This window comes from Eptatretus burgeri, chromosome 11 (assembly GCF_056783735.1).
Source record: "Eptatretus burgeri isolate ZD-2024b chromosome 11, Ebu_testis_v1, whole genome shotgun sequence".
NCBI classification, from domain to species: domain Eukaryota; kingdom Metazoa; phylum Chordata; class Myxini; order Myxiniformes; family Myxinidae; genus Eptatretus; species Eptatretus burgeri.
Window position 1 is genome coordinate 94360224 of NC_140971.1, and position 25000 is coordinate 94385223.

At 42.9% G+C, this 25000-nt stretch overlaps 1 protein-coding gene across 2 annotated transcripts in view; it reads left to right on the forward strand.

The window, feature by feature from the left end:
- The window catches only part of MBTPS1 (membrane bound transcription factor peptidase, site 1), a 189619-nt gene that overhangs the window by 26813 nt on the left and 137806 nt on the right, over positions 1-25000 (forward strand). For both annotated transcript variants that reach the window (XM_085847449.1, XM_085847450.1), the window contains exons 2-3: positions 699-1515; positions 23141-23401. In XM_085847449.1, coding sequence (XP_085703575.1) covers positions 1356-1515; positions 23141-23401 — 421 coding nt within the window. In that variant the 5' untranslated portion in view covers positions 699-1355. The remainder of the gene's footprint in view (positions 1-698; positions 1516-23140; positions 23402-25000) is intronic.

Here is a 25000-nt window from a genome sequence, read left to right on the forward strand (position 1 = left end):
CGGGAGTACTCGCAGACCCACCTTCTCTGGCATTGAAGTGTTTTTATCTGAAAGAAAGGTTTGGCAGTTGGCCGACAGGTACGCATGCTCACCTCGAAGCTGTCTGGCCTGGGTTCGAATCCCGAACCAGCTATACACTGTCACCCCAGTGTTTCATTCACACACAGGGTGATGCCATCCTTCGGGTCGGGTGGACGTTAAGCCGGGCGTCTCGTCTGCCGGCATGAGTCGACGGACTTTAAAGATCCCACGGTGTCCTTTGCGAAGAGTAGGCGAGCTACCGCCGGCACCATTAACAAATTTCTGGTATAACCTGCAGAGGGCACTGCATCGGTGGCACAGCCAGCCGTGCCCTTCACTCGAGATCCCACCTGTAGCCATGTGCTGCATTCTAAATAATAATAATAAGAAGAAGACGTGTGAGAATTACTGTGCACTGCATTTCAAGTTTCCTTCTCCTTTGTGTTTCCTAATTGATTTTTGTTCTATAATGTGTCAAAATGTTGTTGGCACACTTTGTTTCTCCATCATGTTATCCAAAGCACACTCTGTTTTTTTGAATTTTTTTGGTGCCTTTAAACATTTTTTATTACTGATATAGTTCCCATAAGGTAACATTGTACGTCGTAACCCATTTAACTCCACTGTTTTGCATCTGTTAACTGCAATTGTACGTTTGTCGTCGCATTGTTTTGCAGTCTCATCAAGGTGTCGAAGATGTAAAATGTTATCGCTTGTGGTCGGCTGTCGGAGTTGGAAGTCTTCTTCGGTCTCAAGAAGCGCAGTTTCGAAACGATGGAGAAGAAACGGAGGAAGAAAAAGTGTTTGAATGTCCAGGGACGTCCAGTTTTATTTTTCATCCTCTCCGCACAGATCCCCTAGAACATCCGATACATCTACTTCCGCCCTGATCTTCACACCGATGACTGAAGCCTCATGCGTTTGGGGATGCAGTATTGTGGAACTTTTGCCCATCTTGTGTGCACTTGACCCAGTGTTCCGATCATCTGATTTGGTTTCTGGCTTTGAGAGAGATTTGCATGAAACTATTTGCGAGCCATGTCTACAACCTCTGATCTTCCACGTGCTGCAGTAAACGTGAACTAACTGTTCTACCCTTTGCCCAGGTGTGACTGGGACTCTTTGTTTCATGTGCGGTAGTTTGGGACATGTGCGGTAGTTTCACCATGTTCATTACCTGCAGCCTTCCGAGAACATTCCTTTAGCTCGTGATCAGTCACGGCTTGTCAATGAGCGCTAACTTTTGCTGGATGGTTGGCCTAACCCTCGGCGAACATTGCACGGTGATGTTACACACCTGCCTGGCCCCTTGATGAAAGTTGGTGAATCACACCATGCATCTGTGGTTGATCTGTAGGCTTCTGCTTGCAAACTTGTTGTTAAGCCCTGGCAGAGAGATGGCCACTGGTGGAAACCCAGAACCGCCAGTACTTTGTGCTAACTGCACGCATGTCACGGTGGACATGGACTTTACCAGCAGCATGGTCAGCAATGGTGAGTAATCTGATTGTACAATTCTCAACACTAATTTACGGTGCGTTTGAAGGTGTTTACTTGAAAATGGATGTCGAGGTTTTGTACTCGTGCTCACGCAAATCTATCATTTTGATATCACATAAATAGGATCTGATTTATTTGATCAAATCGGGGCTTGAGCAGGCGAAGCTCGTTTCTCTCGCGCCTCTCTCTCACTCACTCACTTCTCCTCTCACTCACTCACTCACTTCTCCTCTCACTCACGCACTTCTCCTCTCACTCACTCACTTCTCCTCTCACTCACTCACTTCTCCTCTCACTCACTCACTTCTCCTCTCACTCACTCACTTCTCCTCTCACTCACTCACTTCTCCTCTCACTCACTCACTTCTCCTCTCACTCACTCACTTCTCCTCTCACTCACTCACTTCTCCTCTCACTCACTCACTTCTGCTCTCACTCACTCACTTCTCCTCTCACTCACTCACTTCTGCTCTCACTCACTCACTTCTCCTCTCACTCACTCACTTCTCCTCTCACTCACTCACTTCTCCTCTCACTCACTCACTCACTTCTCCTCTCACTCACTCACTCACTTCTCCTCTCACTCACTCACTCACTTCTCCTCTCACTCACTCACTCACTTCTCCTCTCACTCACTCACTCACTTCTCCTCTCACTCACTCACTCCTCCTCGAACTCACTCACTTCTCCTCGAACTCACTCACTTCTCCTCGAACTCACTCACTTCTCCTCGAACTCACTCACTTCTCCTCGAACTCACTCACTTCTCCTCGAACTCACTCACTTCTCCTCGAACTCACTCACTTCTCCTCGAACTCACTCACTTCTCCTCGAACTCACTCACTTCTCCTCGAACTCACTCACTTCTCCTCGAACTCACTCACTTCTCCTCGAACTCACTCACTTCTCCTCGAACTCACTCACTTCTCCTCGAACTCACTCACTTCCCCTCGAACTCACTCACTTCCCCTCGAACTCACTCACTTCCCCTCGAACTCACTCACTTCCCCTCGAACTCACTCACTTCCCCTTGAACTCACTCACTTCTCACTCACTCACTTCTCACTCACTCACTTCTCCTCGAACTCACTTCTCCTCTCACTCACTCACTCATTAATTCTCCTCTCACTTGTCCTCTCACTCTCACTTCTCTCTCTCACTTCTCCTCTCTCTCACTTCTCCTCTCTCTCACTTCTCCTCTCTCTCACTCTCACTTCTCCTCTCTCTCACTCTCACTTCTCCTCTCTCTCTCACTCTCACTTCTCCTCTCTCTCACTCTCACTTCTCCTCTCTCTCACTCTCACTTCTCCTCTCTCTCACTCTCACTTCTCCTCTCTCTCTCTCTCTCTCTCTCTCTCTCTCTCTCTCTCTCTCTCTCTCTCTCTCTCTCTCTCTCTCTCTCTCTCTCTCTCTCTCTCTCTCTCTCTCTCTCTCTTCCTCTTCTCTCTTCCTCTTCCTCTTCCTCTTCCTCTTCCTCTTCCTCTTCCTCTTCCTCTTCCTCTTCCTCTTCCTCTTCCTCTTCCTCTTCTTCTCTTCCTCTTCCTCTTCCTCTTCCTCTTCCTCTTCCTCTTCCTCTTCCTCTTCTTCTTCTTCTTTTTCTTCTCTCTTTTTTCTTCTCTCTCTTTCTTCTCTCTTTTCTTCTCTCTTTCTTCTTTTTCTTCTTTTCTTCTTTTTCTTCTCTTCTCTTCTCTTTTCTTCTTCTTCTCTTCTCTTTTTCTTCTTTTTCTCTTTTTCTTCTTTCTTCTTTTTCTTCTTTTCTTCTTTTTCTTCTTTTTCTTCTTTTTCTTCTTTTCTTCTTTTTCTTCTTTTCTTCTTTTCTTCTTTTTCTTCTTTTTCTTCTTTTCTTCTTTTTCTTCTCTTCTTTTCTTCTCTCTTTTCTTCTTTTCTTCTTTTTCTTCTTTTCTTCTTTTTCTTCTTTTTCTTCTTTTTCTTCTTCTTTTTCTTTTCTTCTTTTTCTTCTTCTTTTCTTCTTTTCTTCTTCTTCTTCTTTTCTTCTTTTTCTTTTCTTCTCTTCTTTTTCTTCTTTTCTTCTTTTTCTTCTTTTTCTTCTCTTCTTCTTTTTCTTTTCTTTTCTTCTCTTTTTCTTCTTCTTTCTTCTTTTTCTTCTTTTTCTTCTTTTTCTTCTTTTTCTTCTTTTCTTCTTTTTCTTCTTTTTCTTCTTTTTCTTCTTTTTCTTCTTTTTCTTCTTTTTCTTCTTTTTCTTCTTTTTCTTCTTTTTCTTCTTTTTCTTCTTTTTCTTCTTTTCTTCTTCTCTTCTCTCTTTTCTTCTTCTTTCTTCTTTCTTCTCTTCTCTTTTCTTCTCTCTTCTTCTTTTTCTTCTTTTTCTTCTTTTCTTCTTTTTCTTCTCTTTTCTTCTTTTCTTCTTTTCTTCTCTTCTTTTTCTTCTTTTTCTTCTTTTTCTTCTTTCTTTCTTCTTTTTCTTCTCTTTCTTCTTTTTCTTCTTTTCTTCTTCTCTTTTTCTTCTCTTCTTTTTCTTCTTTTTCTCTCTTTTCTTCTCTTCTTTTTCTTCTCTTCTTCTTCTTCTTCTTTTCTTCTTTTCTTCTTTTTCTTCTTTTTCTTCTCTTCTTTTCTTCTCTCTTTTTCTTCTCTTCTCTTTCTTCTCTCTTTCTTCTCTTTTTTCTTCTTCTCTTCTCTTCTCTTTTTCTTCTCTCTTTTTCTTCTCTCTTTTTCTTCTCTCTTTTTCTTCTCTCTTTTCTTCTCTTTTTCTTCTCTCTCTTTTCTTCTCTTTTCTTCTTCTTTCTTCTTTTTCTTCTTTTTCTTCTTTTTCTTCTTTTTCTTCTTCTCTTCTTCTTTTCTTCCCTTCTTCTTCTCTCTTTTTCTTCTCTCTTTTTCTTCTCTCTTTTTCTTCTCTCTTTTTCTTCTCTCTTCTTCTTCTCTTTTCTTCTTCTTCTTCTTCTTCTTTTCTTTTCTTCTCTTCTCTTTTCTTCTCTTTCTTCTTCTTCTTTTTCTTCTTTTCTTCTTCTTCTTTTTCTTCTCTTCTTCTTCTTCTTTTTCTTCTCTTTCTTCTTCTCTCTTTTTCTTCTTCTCTTCTTCTTTTTCTTCTCTTCTTCTTCTCTTTTTCTTCTCTCTTCTTCTTCTTTTTCTTCTCTTCTCTTCTCTTTTTCTTCTCTTCTCTTCTTCTTCTTTTCTTCTCTTCTTCTTCTTCTTTTCTTCTCTTCTTCTTTTTCTTCTCTTCTCTTCTTTTCTTCTCTTCTTCTTCTTTCTTCTTCTCTTCTCTTTCTTCTTTTCTTCTCTTCTCTTTTTCTTCTTTTTCTTCTCTTTTTCTTCTCTTCTCTTCTTTTTCTTCTCTTCTCTTCTTTTTCTTCTCTTCTCTTCTCTTTTTCTTCTTTTTCTTCTTTTTCTTCTTTTCTTCTCTTTTCTTCTCTTTTCTTCTTTTTCTTCTTTTTCTTCTCTTTTCTTCTTCTCTTCTTTTTCTTCTCTTTTCTTCTCTTCTCTTTTCTTCTTTTTCTTCTTTTTCTTCTTTTCTTCTTTTTCTTCTCTTTTCTTCTCTTCTCTTCTCTTTTTCTTCTCTTCTTCTTTTTCTTCTCTTCTCTTCTTTTTCTTCTTCTCTTCTTTTCTTCTTCTCTTCTCTTCTTCTCTTCTTTTCTTCTCTTCTCTTTCTTCTTTTTCTTCTTTTTCTTCTCTTCTCTTCTTCTTCTTCTCTTCTCTTCTCTTTTCTTCTCTTCTCTTCTCTTCTCTCTTTTTCTTTTTCTCTTCTTCTTCTTCTCTTCTCTTTTTCTTTTTCTTCTCTTCTTCTCTTTTCTTTTCTTCTCTTCTCTTTTCTTTTCTTCTCTTCTCTTTTTCTTTTCTTCTCTTCTCTTCTTCTCTTTTCTTCTCTTCTTCTTCTTCTCTTCTCTTCTTCTTCTTCTCTTCTTTCTTCTCTTCTTCTCTTCTCTCTTTTCTTCTCTTCTCTTCTCTCTTTTCTTCTCTTCTCTTTTTCTTCTCTCTTCTCTTCTCTCTTTTTCTTCTCTTCTCTTTTTCTTCTCTTCTCTTTTTCTTTTCTTCTCTTCTCTTTTTCTTCTCTTCTCTTCTCTCTTTTTCTTTCTTCTCTTCTCTTTTCTTCTCTCTTCTCTTCTCTTTTCTTCTCTTCTCTTTCTTCTTCTCTTCTCTTTTCTTCTTCTCTTCTCTTTTTCTTCTCTTCTCTTCTCTTCTCTTCTTCTTCTCTTCTCTTCTCTTTCTTCTCTTCTCTTTTTCTTTTCTTCTCTTCTCTCTTCTTTCTTCTCTCTTTTCTTCTCTTCTCTCTTTTCTTCTCTCTTCTTCTTCTTCTCTTTCTTCTTCTCTTCTCTTCTCTTTCTTCTCTCTTCTTCTCTTCTCTTTTCTTCTCTTCTCTTCTCTTTTCTTCTCTTCTCTTTTCTTTTCTTCTCTTCTCTCTCTTTTCTTCTCTTCTCTTCTCTTTTCTTTTCTTCTCTTTTTCTTCCCTTCTCTTCTCTTTTTCTTCCCTTCTCTTCTCTTTTTCTTCCCTTCTCTTCTCTTTTTCTTCCCTTCTCTTCTCTTTTTCTTCCCTTCTCTTCTCTTTTTCTTCCCTTCTCTTCTCTTTTTCTTCCCTTCTCTTCTCTTTTTCTTCTCTTCTCTTCTCTTTTTCTTCTCTTCTCTTTTTCTTTTCTTCTCTTCTCTTTTTCTTTTCTTCTCTTCTCTTTTTCTTCTCTTCTCTTCTCTTTTTCTTCTCTTCTCTTTTTCTTCTCTTCTCTTTTTCTTTTCTTCTCTTCTCTTTTTCTTTTCTTCTCTTCTCTTTTTCTTCTCTTCTCTTTTTCTTTTCTTCTCTTCTCTTTTTCTTTTCTTCTCTTCTCTTTTTCTTTTCTTCTCTTCTCTTTTTCTTCTCTTCTCTTCTCTTTTTCTTCTCTTCTCTTTTTCTTTTCTTTTCTTCTCTTTTTCTTTTCTTCTCTTCTCTTTTTCTTCTCTTCTCTTTTTCTTTTCTTCTCTTCTCTTCTCTTTTTCTTTTCTTCTCTTCTCTTTTTCTTTTCTTCTCTTCTCTTTTTCTTTTCTTCTCTTCTCTTTTTCTTTTCTTCTCTTCTCTTTTTCTTTTCTTCTCTTCTCTTTTTCTTTTCTTCTCTTCTCTTTTTCTTTTCTTCTCTTCTCTTTTTCTTTTCTTCTCTTCTCTTTTTCTTTTCTTCTCTTTTTCTTCTCTTCTCTTTTCTTTTCTTCTCTTCTCTTTTCTTTTCTTCTCTTCTCTTTTTCTTTTCTTCTCTTTTCTTTTCTTCTCTTTTCTTTTCTTCTCTTTTCTTTTCTTCTCTTTTCTTTTCTTCTCTTTTCTTTTCTTTTCTTCTCTTTTCTTCTCTTTTCTTCTCTTTTCTTCTCTTTTCTTCTCTTTTCTTCTCTTTTCTTCTCTTTTCTTCTCTTTTCTTCTCTTTTCTTCTCTTTTCTTCTCTTTTCTTCTCTTTTCTTCTCTTTTCTTCTCTTCTCTTTTCTTTTCTTCTCTTTTCTTTTCTTCTCTTTTCTTTTCTTCTCTTTTCTTTTCTTCTCTTTTCTTTTCTTCTCTTTTCTTTTCTTCTCTTTTCTTTTCTTCTCTTTTCTTTTCTTTTCTTCTCTTTTCTTCTCTTTTCTTCTCTTTTCTTCTCTTTTCTTCTCTTTTCTTCTCTTTTCTTCTCTTTTCTTCTCTTTTCTTCTCTTTTATTTCCACTATTTCAATCTAAACGGTTAGTTTGGACTGTTTCGCGGTTACCTGAACTGAACATTGAGAACTTGTGGTATTATAGAGATGACCGTCACCCCCACACGGGGGTAATTTTTATTGATTAACATCTCAATGAGATCACCTAGTGTGAAATTTGTTTTGATGTATTTTGTGCCTGTAACTATTTCCATTATTATACTCACACTGAACTGTGAAGCACTCCAACTCTGCTCCAACCATGGCTTCCTCCGAACTGAACTGCACTCTCAATAGGGGAATTCTGGTCAATTCTCATTAAATCTCTCTCCCTGCATTCCACCCTAAATATTTGGTAACCAATTCCCACTTTCCAGTCTTGTCCCCTTTTCGCAGTTGCTGTCGTCTCCACATCCGCCTGTGACGATAAATTTATCCTCCAGAGCTGTTCAGAATGGTGGGGAACAATTTACTTCGGAAAAAGAAATGTCTGTGCGTCCCTCCATTATGCTTCATTCGAAAGGGTTCCTGCTATCGTCAAATAATAAAGTAACAGGCACTTGCGGAACACCCGTGCAATATATATATATATATATATATATATATATATATATATATATATATATATATATATATATATATATATATATATATATATATATATATATATATATATATATATATATATATATATATATATATATATATATATATATATATGTGATTTCAAGGCTCACAAACCCCAAGTCCTCAACCTTCGCCTCTCAACACTAATGTGTCGATCTCCTCCCCACTCTAAGCCTTCAAATCCCCTCCCCACCACAACTACTCAACCACCAACCCCAAAGCCTGAACCTCCCCTTCCCAATTCTGTCCCATCTTTGCTTTCCCAACTGCAAGTCCTCGTCCTCACCCTCCCCACCTGAAGGTGGCAATCGCCTCCCCACTTCAAGCCTTCCACACCCCCAACTCCTCAGCCTCCACACCTCCACCCCCACACCGAAAGTCTTCAACCTCCCAAGTCTGTCCTCCCCTCCTCACCCTCCTCCAGCTCATAAAAGCAAATGTGCATTCCCACATCGAAACGGTGAAATATTTAATGCTTTCCCCTCCCCTATCCTGCTATCAACGGCTTCATTGAATCAGCTCCTACATGTCATGGTCCGTCACTGTCATCAATCCAAACTCAGTTCCGTGAGATATGCGGAAAAGAGATGTGACACAGAAGGTTAATTGTGCTAATAAACGACCCAAAACGAATTATCTTCTTCCAGCATATATGAACATTGTTAAAAGTAAATAATGACCTCAGACAAAGACCTTTATAATGACATGGTTTAAAGCTCTACTTGAGAGAATGCCACATCGTTATTTGGGTGATGTATAAGGGAACAAACTGTTGCCTCAATCCTTGAGGTCTATCTTCACAAGGCCCGTGACTGCTTCCTTCCTTCCTTCTGCTACTTCATCAGGATGAAGATTATTGCACTGCGGTCATTATTGCACACTTTCAGCATCCTTTCAACTGTCACTTTGGTCGTTTTACACTGAAGGGAAAACTTTTCGGGAGGGCATGGTGATTGTGACTATGGCAGCACTAAAGATGTATTTGGCTTAGCATAACATGAATTTCTAACATGGTGGTTGTATGATTTTTTTTATTTTTATTTTTTAAATCGGATTGAAGTTGTGGTTGGAGTCAGGCAAGCTGTCCAATGAGTGAAACGGAATGTCACACATACAATTGTACAGAAGTGACTTTTCTAAAATATTGTTGTGGATTGGGGGGGGGGTCTGGTGAGAAGACAACTAGGTGGGGGAGCTATCTCTGTTCCCACCAGACTCCCCGGAATTGTAGGCCATCGCAGACAGATAATTCCGTGAAGTGGCAGGTCGCTTAACCGACCGTGGACGCCAATAACTCAACCGCGTGACCTCGGGTCCTCCCGTCTATGGGTTAATCGGGTTTCCACATTAATCACGTGGTTTTATTACCGTGGAACACGCCCTCGGTATGCCTTATCCAAACTGGATCACTCTACCGGATCGGATGCAGCCGAGCGACACTGCCAAGGACGTTCCAGCTAAAAGGAACGGATCGTTGGGAATAAAGTCCTGGTTAAACTAGGATTCGGACCATGCTGGATCAATGAAAGAAACCACAAAGACGAGCTGGGAACATTCCAAATGATAATTTATGAACAGTGGGCGAGGAAAGACATGTGGCACAGTGAAGATTTATTGGGGTGTGTTGTGCAGAGATAGGGGAGAGAGGTGTGGTGCAGCAAATAAACAGTCAACTTACAAAAGGGGACACAGAGCAGACTTAACGTGAAATTAATAACAAAATAATAATAATGATCTCCTGCAGTCTTCCTTAGGCAGACAGTCGCCAGGACACACACACACACACACACACACACACACACACACACACACACACACACACACACACACACACACACACACACACACACACACACACACACACAACCGGATGAAGAGGGAGTTTAGAACCAGGAATTGGGCACCGTAAAGGAGGAGCTTGAGTCGAGAAAGGGCGGAATCCAGAGTGTGAGGACGGAGTAGTAGGTGGGTGGGATCGACGTCGTGTGGGCGGAGACGAGGCGGAGTCCGGGCAGCAGGAGGCGGGTCGTGGTGGTGTCGATGAGGTGAGGCGAGAGGCGGAAAAACTCAAAAAGCAAGAGAGAGAGACGGAGGGACTTCTCCGACCTTTATAGGATTTGCAGCTCATAGGGAGGGGCCACCCCGAATCGTAACGTCATCACCTGAATCTGGCGCTCCGATTGGCCCCGACCCCTCACGTGGCCCGCCAGCTTGGGCCGGAAACCGCCTCACTTCGTTTCCGGCAAGGCCATCCCAGACCGAACATATTTCGCTCCAACCCCACGACATGACACGAATCGCCCACACCGAAATTGGCACGCGAATCATCCTGCAAAAACCCCCGCGCGTGCCCGGGCGACCGGTCGAGTTTTCCGCATGCCAGCTCGGGCGTTTGACAAGCGTCGATCAATGTGCTCCGCACTGTACGTTCCCCCAGCTCGATCGCAGCTTTGCTGGCCGTAGAGACGAGAAGACGTTCACCATCCGTGGAGAATCCGCTGCTGCCAGCAAGGACCGAAGGTACATCGCCATGGATAAATCCATGCACGTTTCACGAGCGGCGTACGTGTCTGCTTTCGAGCACATTCCATACAATGTGCGCGGTTCCGCCATTAAGCACGTGGCCAGCGCTTGCGTTCACGCGACTCCGCTAGCGTGTGCGCGGGGCGTACACCAATATGTGTCGGATATTGAGGTTGAAAAGGAAGAAGCTGCTTCAACCCGCTCACTCGTATCCCGCCAAACATGGCATGGAGTCGGCTTTATCGGCCTCCGTACGCGTTTCGTGCAGTGTGGGCGTCGTGCTGGCTGTTTCCCGTGCTGTGAAAAACACCATTCATGTAGCCTCGAAAGAGACACTCATTCGTATGCCTTTTTAATGTAACCGGCAATCCTCCCCAGATCATCGGAAGCTCGAGTCGATAATCCCGCACCAACAAGCACACCACATGACTTGGCGCTGCAGTTTCCCCACTGCGGCGCCGCATGTGCTGGCCTCCACGAGGCCCTACCTTACAGCGAAGGCGCACGTGGCTGATTTACCTTAGGAATAATCAGAAAAGAAGAAGAGTAGGGATGAAATGAAGGAGAAAATGATTTAAGCAACCCCAGCTATTACATCTTCGCAACGCACTCCCTTGTTATCCCGTTAAACAAAAGGAAAGGGGCTATCTACACGTATAATAATGGAATAACTGTCTTGGGACACTATCTGTTGTATGCATGGGGTTCCGAGAACCGCAACAATATAATATAATTGAAAGGATTGCTGTAAATTGTTAATTTCACAACATCCTACAATAAACTTCATTTATATTGTAAATCTCAAAACATAGTTCCCTTACGTAAAGTTAGAACTTTAACCTGTTAGCGATTGACTGGTTTCCCGACCACACAGATCATTTTTCCGAAACCGCACGGTTTCCTGACCACTGATCTACACATAATAAATACCCCATAATAATACAGTGAATTTCATTTTATTTTATTTTTTAAACAAATCTTTGCAAATTAATTAAAAGCTGAAATGCCTTTCGACCATTAGTATTCAACCACTTTGCTGTGACCCTCCAAATTGAGATTAGATGTATCCAATTTCCTTTGATTGTCCTTGAGATGTCTTGACAACATGATTGGAGCCTCCCTGTGGCCAATTTAATTGATGGGATATGATATAGAAAGAAACACGACTTTCGATATAAGGCCCCACAGTTGATAGTGTATGTTAGAGCAGAAACTCTGCCATGAAGTCCAAGGAACTGTCCGGAGAACTCCGAGATCGAAGTGTGAGGAGGCATAGATCTGGGGCACGGTATAAAAGAATTTCCAGAGTGTTAGAAGTTCCCAAGAAGTGAGCTCCATCATTAGGAAATGGAAAGAATATGGAACTACCGAGACTCTTCCTTGAGCTGGCCATCTGACCAAACTGAGCAACTGGACAAGAAGGACCTTGGCCAGGAAGGTGACCAAGAACCCAATGACCACTTTGACAGAACTACAGAGTTCCTTGGCTGAGATGGGAGAACCTGATAGAAGGACAACAATCTCTGCAGCACTTTACAAATCTAGGTTTTATGGGATCGTGGCCAGACAGACGCCACTCCTGAGAAAAAGGCACATGACAGCATACCCGGAGATTGCAAAAAGGCATGTGAAAGACTGGGAGCATGAGGCAAAAGATTCTGAGACGTCTGATGAGACGAAAATTGAACTCTTTGGAATGAATGCAAAGCACTAGGTCTGCCGAAAACCAAGCGCAGATCATCACCCATCTAATGCCATCCCTACCCTGAAGCATGGTGGTGGCAGCATCATGTTATGCGGATGCTTTTCAGTGACAAAGACTGGGAGACTTGTAAGCAAAGAGGAAACAATGAATGGAGCCAAATACAGGCAAATCCTTGATGAGAACCTGCTTCAGAGTGCAAAACTACCTGAAGCTGCAGCGAAGATTTATGTTCCAACAGGACAATGACTCTAATCATCCAGCCAAAGCAACACTGGAATGGATTCAGAACAAGAACGTGAAAGTCTTTGAGTGGCCCAGCCAAAGCCCAGACTTGAATCCCATTGAGAATCTGTGGAAAGACTTGAAGATTGCTGTGAATCGACACTACCCATCCAGCTTGACAGCTTGAGCAAATCTGCAAGGAAGAATGGGAGAAATTCCCAAAATCCAGATGTACAAAGCTGATACACACATACTCAAGAAGACTCGAAGCTGTAATTGCTGCCTCAGGAGTTTCTACAATGTGTTGATTCAGGGTTTGAATACTTATTGATGCAAGACATTTCAGGTTTTCATTTTTAATTTATTTGTAAAAATTTCAAAACATTTTCATTTTGTCATTATGTGGTATTTTGTGTCGATCTGTGACAAAAATGTAAGTTTAATCCATTTTAAATTCAGGCTGTAACACAACATCATGTGAAAAAGTCAAAGGGTGTGAATACTTTCTGAAAGCACTGTTTTTTGTAATACTTCTTGAAGCAATAGAATATATATATATATATATATATATATATATATATATATATATATATATATATATATATATATATATATATATGTATGTATGTTGTTGTTCGTCTTTCGGCTGCTCCCGTTAGGGGTCGCCACAGCGGATCATCCGTTATGATCCGCATACTGATTTGGCATTGGTTTTACGCCGGATGCCCTTCCTGACGCAACCCTGGTCGTCTCTTACGACACAGGGATAAGGATTGGGTTTCGCCATGATTCCGGGCTGCCCTACACCCTCTCATTGCGCGGCCCAGTGCAGAGCTCCCGTCTTCAAGCGATCCTCCAACCCAAGCCTCCGAATAGCCGGATTACAGGCGCACGCCACTACTCCCGATATATGTATATGTATATGTATATGTATATGTATATGTATATGTATATGTATGTATATGTACACGGAAGTAGCGCACAAATCACAACTACCACAACAGCAGCAGTATCAATGATGCATGTCATAAATTATCCTCTTTCCGTGTTTCGTTTCATTTCACATCCTCATTAAGATTCACGGATGGACTTGCAATATGTCTGTGAAGGACAGCTTTCTGTGCTTTGATTAAAGCCATCAGTGAAGTGACATGCAGCCATGCCTTATAGGAATAACAAGCTCAAATGAGCTAAGATCCTCGTCCTCTTCATGATGACGTCATAAAAACGAATATGACGTCATTATGATGTATCAGGTTTGCGATAAATTATCTGTGCTAATGCCCGGCTTGATTCCCGCAAACAAAATTCAAACAGCTTGCTTAGTTTTGGAGATAATGGTATAGGCGATTTCCATTCGCGGCGATATTATGACGTCAACTTTTTTTCGAGGAAGAATTTCCAAAATCGGAGATGTTTACTGCCTGCGCGTGGGCTTTCTGCATATGCATGGCAAGTTTCACGAAGATCCGAGGAAAACTCTGGGTTGTGAAACAAAAAATGTCCAAAAATAGGAATGACGTCATAAAAATTGATATGACATCATAGTGATGTATCATATGTGCTGTAATTCATCTCTGCTAAGGCCCTGTTCGATTCCCGCAAACAGAATTCAAAAAGCTTGCCTAGTTTCGGAGATAATTTTTTAGGCGATTTCCATTCGCGGAGATATTTTGACATCATAGCTTTTTTTTCTTGGAGGAATTTTCAAAATCGGAGATGGTTACTGTGTGCACAGGGTATTTTTACATATGTATGCCAAGTTTCAGGAAGTTTTGATGAAAACTGTAGGCTGTGAAACAAAAAAGTCCACAAGAAGAAGATGAAGAACAACATCCTGAGTAACTCAGAGATCCTCCACGAGGATCTAAAAATAAGTATATGGGATAAAGGGGGTACATGATGGGTGGGGCACCGTGTCCTGTCTCATGTCTAAAAAAAAAAAAGGTCACATGAGACCCGAGTATAGTCATGATGTACATATGCAAGTGTGGTATTATTCACATCATGAGGTCCCTCCTTCCCACTCGCATTTTAATATGCTGTGTTTGACTTCTCCTTGAGTGATCCTTGAGTGGTAATGGTTACTACAGGTAGAGTTGCGGTGCCGAGTATCGGCGGTGAGCACGACCGCTAGATGGAGCAGTGGAGTTGGCTGCACCGATCACCCGGAATGTATACATAGTCACCCCGGATAACTCCGGAGCCGACGGGTCCCTTATCGGACCGAAGTTCGCCAATAGGTCGACCACGTGGGGTAGGGTCGATTGCCAATTTCGATTTACCTAAATACCCACGTCGTCCAACTACCGGGGAAATTCACCCTCGACGATGCTCGTATGGAACGAGATGCTTGCATTCTCGAAGCGTGTGTGACCTGAGCGGACGGTCACCGAGCCTCCGTCGGTCCAAATGTCCCTTTATAGCAGCAACAGCCTTTCTAATTCTCCAACATGCAAAACCAATAAAAGAAACACAAAACTAACCAATCCATTTAACAAGCCGGTAGACGACATGGGTGGTCGCTATATAATTGCATACTAGTCATACAGTTTTTGATGGATCGGGCTGAAAGTTTTTGACAAAGGTTGATTATCATGCGCATAAAAGTGCGGAAGCAGATTTTTTTTAATTTTCGAAAAAAATATATAAAAATATTCTGATTTTTTCAAACATTTCAAAGTCCCGTTGCTGGACAACGGTGGCGTCCAAAGCAACGGTGCTCAAAAGCATCCCACTAGATCCTGGTATGAACCTACCTAAGTTTCATCAAAATCAGTTGACACCTCTGACCTCTAGAGCTGTCCATTAGATACATACAGACAGACTGAAAACCTGAGAATAACGGTAGTCTCGCGACCACCCAACACATGGGTTTATTTATAATGGAGCAGGGGGACACTTAAGAAGCAGAGTTATCCGAATATAAGAGGCACGTATGTACAGCAAGGCACTTAAACAATTACTACTTACTGGACTGGCACCACAAACACACACACGCCCACACACCTAAAAGAAACTGACCTAAAGTGGTCTTTATTGAGGCCTCCATCTCGGAGGGAAAGGGTGAACTGAAGACCAGATTCTGCCTCGGACCTGTCCACCTCGTGTGGTCTTCGATCTGAGTCGAACCGGGCACCAGCAAGAGGCAAGCCAAATCCAGACACCGGTAAGACGAGGTGAGGGATTGCTGCGATGCGCCCAGAGCCAGCGATGAGATGAGAGCCAGAAGACCACCGGCGACACGAGTCCAGGCACGGCGAGACGGGTCCAAAACGACCAGGAGACCAGGCGACCACAAGAAGAAGAAGACTCCTCCAAGACCCTTTCACACCGCCTGTTCCGTCTATTTCGACTCGCCCCTCGTCGGGGCGGGGGGAACGCGTCTCACCCCTCCGCGCACCTCATTCGCCCGGGAAACTCCGTTACCTCTCCATCATTGGTCGGGGGACATGTCGGGCGTCTTGATTCCCCGCCCCCCGAAGAGGCTGTGCTTCTCTTGGAGCTCGCTCTGTGCCCTTTGACCGACTTACGGCCTCTCGTCCCCGATCTGCCGAGGATTTGCGAGAGAGACGTCAGGCCTTTGTGAACTCTGCCCACGTACGTGCTTGCTGGCGAGCTCTGAGAGAATGCCGCGAGCAGAACATTGTTGCTGAAGATGGCGTTGACGTAAAAACCCTGACTATTAAAATAACTTCACAGCGCATGAACATTTATTCACCCATTAACCAAGGGACAGGGACCCTAACTAAAACACATAATTACCGATATAACTGTTCTATAGGACCTGTATGTTGTGTGCTCATGAACAATAGTTCGTCCATTTCAAACCCAACAAAAACAATTTGAGCTAACAAATGCTGTAATATATTTTAAAATGGTGGAATCCTTTCAAAGTGCATGAGTTATAGTTTATGTTGTGTACTGGGATAGTTCCAGGCCCGTAGCCAGGCCTCAGTATTAAGGGGGGCATATGAACTGGATTGGGGGGCACAATTATTATATTTAATATTTTTGATAACCTGGTATACTATTGTATTTATGCAGCATTGACACATATATATATATATATACTGAGGTTGCCGTCGCATACTAACCAAATTGATCTCAGCTAGATTTAAGATGTTCTGATGTTTTTGGCCTAAAATTATTCGAATGCAGGAGAGCCGCAACAAACTGGCACATTCACAATGCAAATATTCAATGATTAGACAATTGGCACCAATTCAGGTGCACTTATACAAGGTGTTGTGAAGAATTGGCATTAGAAAATTAATATACCAGAGATACAATGACTAAACGGGGGAGGTTGGCACCAGAATCAGTGCACTTTGAAATAAGATACAGTGGGCTATGACCTGCGATCATCACGTTAAACTATCAACAGCAAATACGACCAGCCTGAAGATACCGCAAGGTCCGCATTTAAAGCAGTCAATTACACAGAGGTAAGGTTATGCACAAAGCACAAGATATGGGATATGCAAAGCACCAAACACAACATTTAAAGGCCTGGTCACACCTTGACGTTTTAGCCAACGTATGCCGATTTTTGAATTTTTTTTCTAAAACGCTGGCACACGTTGAATACGTTATGGGTAAGTTTTGATAACATTGAGAGCACGCTGAAAAACGCTGCCATACGTCGTTGTACGTTGGCTTTAAACGTTGTACTTTTTGGTTGTCCTCAAATTTTTTCATGCTTGAAATTTCACGACGTATGCCGGCGTATGACTCACACGTTCTGCTACGCTGGCCACAAGTTGTATGCACGGTCTGCGATCGTTGACAGACGTCAACACATGCTACTTGTAAGTTAATCATAAGTTGAGACACGCCGAGGTAATGTTTAGCGTACCCGAAACTTATTTCTAACCTATGATTAACGTGTTGTTGGCACGTTACGCGATCGTTGCCACACATCGACAGACGTTACTTTTAAGTTACTCATAGGCTGAAAGACGTCGGTATAATGGATCGTCCTTGCGTCAGCGTCTACGGCCACGGCCAGGACACTTACTTGCAGCATTCTTCAAACTTTTCTTCGGCATGACGAGGATGTTCACACTTCGATGTCTAGCTTGGCTATGATTCCAATTGTCCATCCGCAGCGTCTTTAAAATAGTCGAGTTTGAGCGTTTTAACACGTTCAGAAGAAACGCTTCAAATTTCAAAACCCCAGCGTCAAAAAACAAAGGCGAGTGACAGCAATTTAAATCGTTCATTGTAAACAATGAAAATAGCTGAGTGGTACCGTTTAAAAGTCGTTAAGTGTAAAAAAAATCGAATTGTTGAGCGCAAGCGTCAACTTTCAATAGTGGGGTTTGAGCGATTCAGCACGTTCAATAGAAACGATTAAAATTTCCAAACCCCAGCGTCAAAAAACAAAGGCGAGTGACAGCAATTTAAATCGTTCATTGTAAACAATGAAAATAGCTGAGTGGTACCGTTTAAAAGTCGTTGAGTGTAAAAAAAAATCCAATTGTTGAGCGCAAGCGTCTACTTTCAATAGTGGAGATGCAGCCATTTAAATCGTTGAGTTTATCATTTAAATCGTTAAACGCAAGGACGATCCATCATAACCCACACCCTCCCCCTCACACTCACCTACTACTGCCAACATGAACAAACTACTACTAATACTAATACTGATACTGATATTGATACTGATACTGTTACTGCTGACATGGACATCGACTCAAATAAGGACTCGAAAACACTGTTGGGTTCCCCTTTTATGAGCAGCATTTTTATATACCAATTCCCAAAACCGCTGGGAACACGTCTTGATATGGCAGTTGTAAGCTAGAAACACGTTCATTTTTTTTTTTTTTTGTCGACCGGAAGACGTCATTGGAATACGTCTACATACGTCGATGTGTGTTGGGACTACGTAAAGAATTGGTTCAAAGCACGTCAAACATAAGTTAGAAATAAGTTTCGCGTAAAAAAGACATTACCGCGACGTGTTTCGACTTATGAGTACTTATAAGTAGCGTTTGTGGACGTGTGTAAGCGTCCGCATATCGTGTTTAAAACTTATCCCCATCGCATGCGGAACGTGTGTCATACGCCGAGTACGTCGTAAAATTTTGAACATGTTTAAAATTTCTTGACGTACTCTACTTACTACGACGTATGATAGCGTACTTTAGCGTTGTACTCACGTATACCAAACTTACTCATACCATATTTGACGTGCCCCAACGTTTTAGACACATTTATCTTAGGTCGGCATACGCGGGCAAGATCGCCAAGGTGTGACCGCGATGTTGACACTTCCATTTCTACGGCAGTTATGATTCGAATCGTTGTGCGTCAGCCTTTTAATAGGCTACGTCACGACCTCGTCGGCGATGCGTGCAATGCGCTATGCCTAAGTTAGACTATCGTTGGGCATCGGTTGTGTAGGCCGACAACAGGTTCAGCATTCATTGGTATAAGTTATCTATAACACAACGAAACGTTCTGTGTCCATTACCAATGCGTTATACATAAGACCAAGTCGCTATGAATACGTCCGAATCTTAAAAAAAAAAAACATCAAAAGTTCAGCGTAAGCCAGCGTTTTAGATACATTTTAATACATTGCCATCGCTGGCTAAAACGTCAAGGTGTGACCGGGCCTTTACTTAAACATCAGAAGTACAAAGCAGCCGACCACGGCGGGTGCTGACCACAACCACAACCACAACCACACATGCATCACCAGCAGTCACACACACAATCTGAACTCCTCGTATAGTGTTTATACCGCTGTACTCACTGTCAGAAGAGCTGCAGGCGACGTGTCTCGGTGTGGAATCTTCTGAGGACCTTCTCCTTCCATTCATTCAGGCATTTACGTGTGAGGTCTCTCTCGAAGGCCAGCTGTACCAGTTGTGCCTTGCATGCATGGCGCATGGACCGTCGATGGTCAGTGTAGACATTCCTCAATGTTGAGAATGAGTTTTCACACATGGCAGTGGACGCACCAAATGTTAGTCCAAGTCTCATAGCAGTCACTACACTTGGCATGGCTTCCAGCGTTTTGTGGTATGTTGAGAGGAGTTTTTGTGTTGTCCATCTCTCGTTTGGCTCCTTTTCTGTTTGTGAGCGAATGAACTGCTTTGCAACCACACACTCTGCTTCACTGATGGTTGACTTTGTTAATGTCATGATGTGCTGGAGCAAGTGGGGATCCAAAAACATGCCATTTTCAGGATTCAAGGCAGCGAGTGAACGGGCGAGTTGTGTGTTGCGCTCACTGAAGCGCTGAGCGATCTCTCCAAGCACAGTGACAATTGCGCTATAAAAAAAACCCTCTGCAGTTCCGTCTTGTCATTGTCGTTGTTTTGTCCTGTAGTCTCCAAAAGTACAAACTGTTCCAAGTTCTTATGCATTGTGCATCTCCGTTTTGGTGGTGCAGGTGTAGAAGTGCGAGCATCGTTGGCCTTGTTCCACAGATCAGTGAACTCATCCTCAGAGCGGAGTTTCTTCACACACACTGTAGCACTCGCCACCAGTTCCAACCCCGTTAGCAAGTCCATGTCCTCTGCCTGCAAGAGTCTGTTAGGGCCATCGAACAACATCAGCAGTTTTTGTACAAAGATAGCAATGAACATGAAGGCAGGCCCAGAGACTTCCCGCAAAAGCCCAATAGCCTCCATCCTCATCTCTGCACCGGAGGCGTGCTCTGCATCAATCTCCGACAGTCAGAATGTGATATCCTTAAAAGATCCTATGATCACAGACACGGTGGCTAAATGTCCTGTCCAACTTTGATGAAGAAGTCGTTTTAACCGCTCACCTTTATACTGTGCAGCAACAGTGGGCTTTCCGAACAATTTGTACAGGCAACAACAAACCTCAAGGAAATCAGTGACAGCTTTCTCTGCTGCCAGTGCGTGGATAACTACCAGATGGAGTTGGTGATTTCAGCAGTGCACATGGGGGATTTCTCTTTCCATTATCTCTTGCAATAACTTTTGCACCCCACCTTGCTTCCCAGCCATTACCGAAGCCCCGTCGTACACCTGACTTAATATTTTTGATGTGTCAAGTCCTGTTTTTATCAGCTCTGCAATTATTAGGTCTGTCAATGTTTTTGCATCTCCAGCGTCGGCTGTAGCTATTGTGAGTAGATGCTCTGTTGCTTCATTTGATGCCGATACAAAGCGAATGATGATTGATATGTTCTCACATTCAGTGGGGTCTCTCGTCCCATCCACTTTGATGGTAAACCACGATGTGCCTACTTCTTCCACGATGGCATCCGTCACAACATTATTCAATGTGCAGATCAGTTCATTCTGCATTTCCGGACTAGTATAGCTTGCGTTTCGTGGGATATGCTTTATTATTTCGGCGAGCTCGGTGTCTTTTTTGAGTGTGTAGTTTAAAAGCGAGAGGAAGAGCCCACTGTGCCCGTCTGACATATCTTCAAAATTATCAAGGCTCCCTCCAAAAGGTGTCTGATTTTCGGCGAGAAATTCCACATCTATAACAGCAGACACATCGTACTGGTTTCTATTTAGCTGGTCAGCATTGAGGAGTGTGGAAATCTCCTTACCACAATCGATGCGCCTCTCATTCTCCTTCCACCTCAAAACACAAGTTAAATGTTCCTTTGAAGTTGCATGTTTGTGAAACCCCCTGCCTTTCTCAACGGCATGTTTCCAATTCCGGTAGACTCGCACTGTGAAAGTAGAGTCCCCTGGGCCACGTGTGGTGTTAAACTTCCTACATGGATAGCAGAATACTGCATCTGTCTGCACACTGTATTCCAGCCATTCATTAGTCTCGTACCACGAGGACACAAACGAGCGACTCTTGTTCTGCAACAGATGGCCAGGGTACCGCTGTAGAACAACTTGATTCGGTCTCTCACTTCCAAGATCATCGGGAAGCGGCTTGACAGTCACACCCGATCCCAAGGCCGCCGCCGAGCGTGGAAACTCGGCTGCGTGCGTTGGGGCTCCAGCCACAGGGCTGACGTTGCTGGCTTGGCCAGGTTGGCCAACTTCTGTCGGTATTTCATCGACATGATCGTCTTCTCCTCCTCCTCCAACATGTCTTTCATCATCTTCTTCATTTTCGTCGCTTGCATTTTTTCCTTTTCTGAGCCATTTTCGTATATCCATCATCCACATCCTTTTCTCCTGCTGCTAGCTCGCGCTCTGTGATTCGTCCCTCGTGACTTGCGTCACTAATCTCGCGACTCGCGACATTTGACGGTTTTATTTATTAAATGATCCATGTATCAAAAACAGGTTTTATCTGCATAATTTCAAATGTAACCACGATTGCAAACACATATTTTTAATTTTTATTATAAAATTACTTTTGTAAGATGGAGGGTTGACGGGCTGTGAAGGTCACGTGGTGCACGTGCACTTCATCTTTAATAATGTAAATTTATGTCTTTTCCTTATTCATATTATCATATTATGACTATATTACATTTATACCTAACTTACAACCAATCAGGTAACCTGCTCAATAGGGTCTCCATATCGAATACGCTGATTGGCTATTCCTTAAAACTAAATGATCCACGATAGACATAACCACCCACAACATCGACATTCGACACGAGGTCTTGGCTGCTGGCGTTGGTGCTTGTGTTATTATCTTTTATCTTGTGGTCTTGGACTGTATTGTCTTGCCAATTGCTTTTGGAGATGCACTGGGAAGCGCACACTTATCTCTTGACTGTTATTCAAAGAAGGATATTATTAAAGAACAGTTTATCCAAGAAGGCCTTATTATTCACCACGTTGAACATCTGGAATAAGGGTTTAAGTTCACACAGGTGAACTCTTAAACAGCAAGTTCACAATGGGCACTCATCCTTAAACACTAAGTTGTTCACAGGGTGCAACAGGGCATAAATGGGTGGCGTACAAGTGGGGGGGGCACTAGATGCGCCATGGGGGGGGCATTGCACCCAAATGCCCCCCCCTCGCGACGGGCCTGGATAGTTCATGTTGTGTCCTAGGATAGTTGAAATCCTTGTACTTTCCCTTCGACCTAGGATGATTCTCCCTGATCTTTAGCAGTGTCCAATACTGCAGACTCTGCAGATATCTTAGCCAAGGATTTTCTAGCACCGATGGGAAAGAGCTGCCTTTCTGAAAAAATGTCATCGTTTCCTGTAAAGACACGTACAGAATATATAATCACGCCGCCTCAAACCCGTGTAGCCTCAGTTCGAATCATGACCCAGTTATTAACTGTCATTGCGGTGTGTGTGCCGTCCCTTGGATGGACGTTCAACTTGGCGTCCCATCTGTCAGCATTCATTGGTGGAAGTTAAAGATCCCAGGGATTCCTTTGCGAAGTCGGCGATCTATCGCTGGCACCCTAAACAAATTACTAATTTCTGGCCAGACTACTCAGTTGGACATCAGGCCTGGCCAGCCAGTTCGTGACGTGAAGGACTTTGGCCAAAAACTTCCCCCAGCCAATCCCACAAGAAGGTAGGAATAATTGTCGCTGTTTCAAACGAAGAAAAATATTTTATTTCAATTTAAAGTATTCTACATTTTGTTACTAAATATCTGTCAATGCAGAAATAAGAGAATAAGTTTGACTTGATGTTTGCACTTGGTTGTCGTCACGTGACTGCAAACTCAGAATGGATTAACCTCACCCTCACCAAGACACTGCTGAATGTAATTTTGTGTGTTCCCAAAGCAGGAGAGTGATGACCAGAATAAAGCGAGGCCATCTTTTATCACATAAATGATCGCCAAGATTGTCTCAATCACTGTGTGTCACCGTGCCTTTTTAGTCTTTCACTTGCATATGTTGCTATTGTAATCAGGCCTCCATTTTCTATCCTCATCATACCATTAAATTTCTGTGTATTGGGACACACTGCTTAAAAAAAAAAAATTCTCTGTCTGAAATCAAAAGTTTGAATCTCAAATGGTGTCGGTATTATGTTTCTGTTTCAATGCACGTCTCCATGATTTTCTCACTTATCTTTCCAGAGTACATTATCACCTTTTCTGGCTACTACACCGCACGGGCACGAGCTTCTTTTATCTCGACTGCTCTTTGCAGTTCCCCAAGCTATACTTGGCGCCTTCTACCAAGAGCCAATGCTGCAAGTGATTTTCCCAGCGACTTTGAAGTGGTTTGGCTTGCCAATGCCTATGCTGGGAGTGGTCAACGAGCTCTGCAGCGGCATCCCAGTGTGCGGCGTGTCACTCCACAGCGACGTGTCACACGCACCCTCAAGCTCACAGAAGGTACACATCGATGTGTTGATGTTAACATTCTGTATTTGGTGTGTTCTAAGTTTCTGGGAAAGGCCATAACCCAAAGTGGTACCTATTGGCTTATAATCTGCATATTAGCATACTTGCAGAAGTCGCCGACATTGATGATTGTGGACCTTAGCCATTGCACAGTGCCCCTTTTGGGTCGTGGTCCAGGCTAATACTCAGTGGAGTTGGTCAATATTGACCACTCCATTTGGCCGAGTTGTCTTCTGCTCAAAATAATCTTTCAACGTGAGTGCTTAATCCAGTAAATTTGTTAAAGATGTGAAAATCTAAATTTCATTTTTCCTTGACCTTTCTTTCTTCGACTCTTTTGATTTCCAACGTTCATACCATTTTATGGGGGGGGGGGGCAAGGCCTGAGAGGAGATGGTAGAAGACAGACCACCGACCTCTCTGCGCTGAGACAGTGAGAGACTCAAACAGGCAGCCTTAATACGGGAGATACCAATGATCCTAAATGCTTTGGTTTCCACACCATGAAGCTGAGAAAAGTGAGAGGCGGGAGCACCAGCCCAGAGGGGAGAGCAGGACTCCATCAGGCTGCGGACAAAAGCTTTGTATGTCATTAGGAGCTCAGGTGTGCTAAGGAAGGAGTTTGCATGATGGAGGTTGCCGAGTTAGCGACTGGCTTTTGAGGCGAGGTTGGGAATGTGGCTTTCTCAGGAAAGATCATGGCAGATAGTGAGACGCAGAAGCTTGAATGAAAGGACTTCTTCAAGAGGATTGTTGAGAAAGTAAGTGAGGGGGGAAGGGGTTCCAGTTGGTCCTTTTGGAGAGACAGTGAAAGTGTGACATTTGTCAGAATTGAAAGACATGTTCCAAGTGTTGGATCAGGTTGTGATTTTATCCAGATCTGCAGAGAGTGAAGAGGCTGCTGCTTGCTGATCTGAGGGATGACAGATGGTAGAGCAGAGGGTGCAGTCATCAGCAAAGAGATAGAGAGGATTTTCCAGAGTCAGAGGGATCATTGATGGAAACCAGAAAAAGAACAGGGCCCAGAACACTGCCTTGAGTAACTCCATCCTGGACAGGAAGAGGGGATCAGAAAATTCCATTAAGGGCCACACGTTGACAATGACAGGAGAGGCAGCCTGGTGTTGGCTCAGTGGTTAGGGTGGCGGCTTGGGATCCCAGGGTCCTGAGTTCAAGCCCCGTCGGCCGCTGAATAAATGCACCAGGGCAGGGGGTTGACTCAGCCTGTCATCCTTCCGAGGTCGGCGAAATGAGTACCAGTTCCAGTGTGTGTCCTGGTTGAGAGGAACTGCATCAGCGACACAGTCGCGTTTCAAGAAATGATAGCTACCCTGGCACCAATGCTGCCATACGACCACCACCACCACCACCACAGGAGAGGCCACACGTTGTCTGCGAGCCATGAGTGGAGATGGCCTTGGATACCAAAGGAAGAGAGTTTCGTGAGCAAAGCAGGGTGCTAGACCGTGTCAAAAGCACGCGATACGCCCATGGATATGGCTCTGATTTCATGTCTGACATTGAGTACCTCCATCCATTGTTGGGAGAGCAGAAACAGCATATCCAGGATAGAGTGAACTGGTCTGTATC